The 2,500-nt window shown below is 55.6% G+C and overlaps 1 protein-coding gene across 1 annotated transcript; it reads right to left on the reverse strand.

The window, feature by feature from the left end:
- Positions 1 to 234: 234 nt before the first annotated feature.
- Positions 235 to 2,500, reverse strand: LOC104459850 (actin, cytoplasmic 2-like). Its single transcript, XM_010074039.1, has 4 exons — positions 2,276 to 2,500; positions 1,524 to 1,962; positions 1,230 to 1,411; positions 235 to 1,143 (listed from the first exon to the last, which is right to left on the reverse strand). The coding sequence occupies exons 1-4, from the start codon at positions 2,498 to 2,500 to the stop codon at positions 1,000 to 1,002; spliced, it is 990 nt and encodes a 329-aa protein (XP_010072341.1). The 3' UTR covers positions 235 to 999.

The following is a 2,500-nucleotide window of genomic DNA, read 5'->3' on the forward strand; positions in this document are numbered from 1 at the left end:
TCCCTCAGCACCTACACGTGTTTTTAAACCCAAAAGCACCGTCGGATTTTCACAGCCAGCTTCCTTGGTTAGAGGATCCAGCAGCTCCAGGTCCATGCCAGCTCAGCTGCCACTTGTCACCCACTGGGGACAAGCCCAGGCAGTGTGACCCCGCCCCCGGGGGACACCCCCACACAGCCCCCCAGCAGCACACAGCCCCAGGAGTTTACTGCAGCGCTTTTTTATTTTCCTTACACCATGATGTGTTGTTGGGCGTTACAATTTCTCAACTTTAGGATGACTTACAAATTTTGGTTTCCTACTGTCATGTGAGAACATTAAGGCAACGTACAAAAAAATCTTACATAAATTAAACGATGCATAAATTTACAGGTGTAAATGCAAAGTTTCAGCAACTCAAGTTGAGTAACTTCAGCCCCGTGATGTCGCCTGGGATACGGGTGGGGAGGAGGATGAAGAACTGGTTCGTAAGGCTCGGACGCGATATGTTTTTCCCAACCTTGCTAGAACGGCAGCGACAGAAGTGAATTCTTGATGGACTCCTACCAGCCTCTACAGGAAATCTGGAATACTCCACACTGGATGAACGGCGAAAGCCTGACTCCAAATACCCTGTACGCACCGGTCCCAGCCCGGGGCGCGGGCAGACGGGCCACTGTCAGTGTCACAAGCTGCGGGAGGCCCGGGCTCTGCTCCGGGGTGAGGTGCCACGCCAGCCACGGGGCCGGGAGCCGGTCTGTACAGGGTATTTCGCTCAGGGCTACACCCGGGGAAGGGTTAACTCGAATAACAAAAGGTCAAATCAAGCCACAGCTCGACCATCCAGTGCTGACATGTGTCTAACATCAGGTACAGACTTTCCAAGGGCAAGTTTTTCTTTTGAAAGAAGGCTTATTCCAGTTTTATGAGGCTAGCATGAGGTGTATAGATTTGCCTGGGCAAACATATACTAGTGAGACAACTCATGCAGCAGGCGCGGGGCGCCCGCCAGCAGTCCATTTAGAAGCATTTACGGTGGACGATGGAGGGGCCGGACTCGTCGTACTCCTGCTTGCTGATCCACATCTGCTGGAAGGTGGAAAGCGAGGCCAGGATGGAGCCGCCGATCCAGACCGAGTATTTGCGCTCAGGCGGGGCGATGATCTGCAAGAGAGCAGTGGGGGGTCAGAGCGGCCCAGCCTTCACTCCTTCCCCTCAAATCTGGTGCAGGAGCAGGGAGGGATTCTTACCTTGATCTTCATCGTGCTGGGCGCCAGGGCTGTGATCTCCTTCTGCATCCTGTCGGCGATGCCGGGGTACATGGTGGTGCCTCCGGACAGCACCGTGTTGGCATACAGGTCCTTCCTGATGTCCACGTCACACTTCATGATGGAGTTGAAAGTGGTCTCGTGAATGCCACAGGACTCCATGCCTGGGGAGAAGAGCAGCAGGTTCGTTAGTGCCCAGCACAGCGCCTCGTTTGCGTCACACCAACCCCACGCTGCGGGGGCAACCCCAGTGGCACCGCCCTGGCCCACACCTACCCAGGAAGGAGGGCTGGAAGAGGGCTTCTGGACACCGGAACCGCTCGTTGCCGATGGTGATGACCTGGCCATCGGGCAGCTCGTAGCTCTTCTCCAGGGAGGAGGAAGAGGCAGCGGTGGCCATCTCCTGCTCGAAGTCCAGGGCAACGTAGCACAGCTTCTCCTTGATGTCACGGACAATTTCCCGCTCGGCTGTGGTGGTGAAGCTGTAGCCTCTTTCTGTCAGGATCTTCATGAGGTAGTCTGTCAGGTCACGGCCAGCCAAGTCCAGGCGGAGGATGGCGTGGGGCAGAGCATAACCCTCGTAGATGGGCACGGTGTGGGTGACACCGTCCCCGGAGTCCATAACAATACCAGTGGTACGACCAGAGGCGTACAGGGACAGCACAGCCTGGATGGCCACGTACATGGCCGGGGTGTTGAAGGTCTCAAACATAATCTAGAAGGAAGAGAAAAATCAATCAGTGCCAAGGAATGGGCTGGGTCACTCGCACTCACGTTAGAACACGCATGCTGGCATGCAAAAACAACCCCAAACACCAGTGTGTGAAGGAAAAAAAGCAAAGACGCAGGCAGAAAACACAAATGAAAGAAACCTGAGGCGCCAGGGAAGAAATGCCAGGAGTACAGAACCCTGAAAACATCAGGAGAAAAAAAAAGAAACAAAAACTCAGGTTGAAGATGCCGTAACCAAAGGAAACGTGTGAACAAGATGAAGAAGGGGGGCCGGCCGGCAGGCGAGGGGACAGTACCTGCGTCATCTTCTCTCTGTTGGCCTTGGGGTTGAGGGGGGCCTCGGTGAGCAGCACGGGGTGCTCCTCGGGGGCCACGCGCAGCTCGTTGTAGAAGGTGTGGTGCCAGATCTTCTCCATGTCGTCCCAGTTGGTGACGATACCGTGCTCAATGGGGTACTTCAGCGTCAGGATGCCCCGCTTGCTCTGCGCCTCGTCCCCCACGTAGCTGTCCTTCTGCCCCAT

The sequence above is a fragment of the Pterocles gutturalis genome, unplaced genomic scaffold (genome assembly GCF_000699245.1).
Source record: "Pterocles gutturalis isolate BGI_N339 unplaced genomic scaffold, ASM69924v1 scaffold4067, whole genome shotgun sequence".
In the NCBI taxonomy this organism is placed as follows: Eukaryota; Metazoa; Chordata; class Aves; order Pterocliformes; family Pteroclidae; genus Pterocles; species Pterocles gutturalis.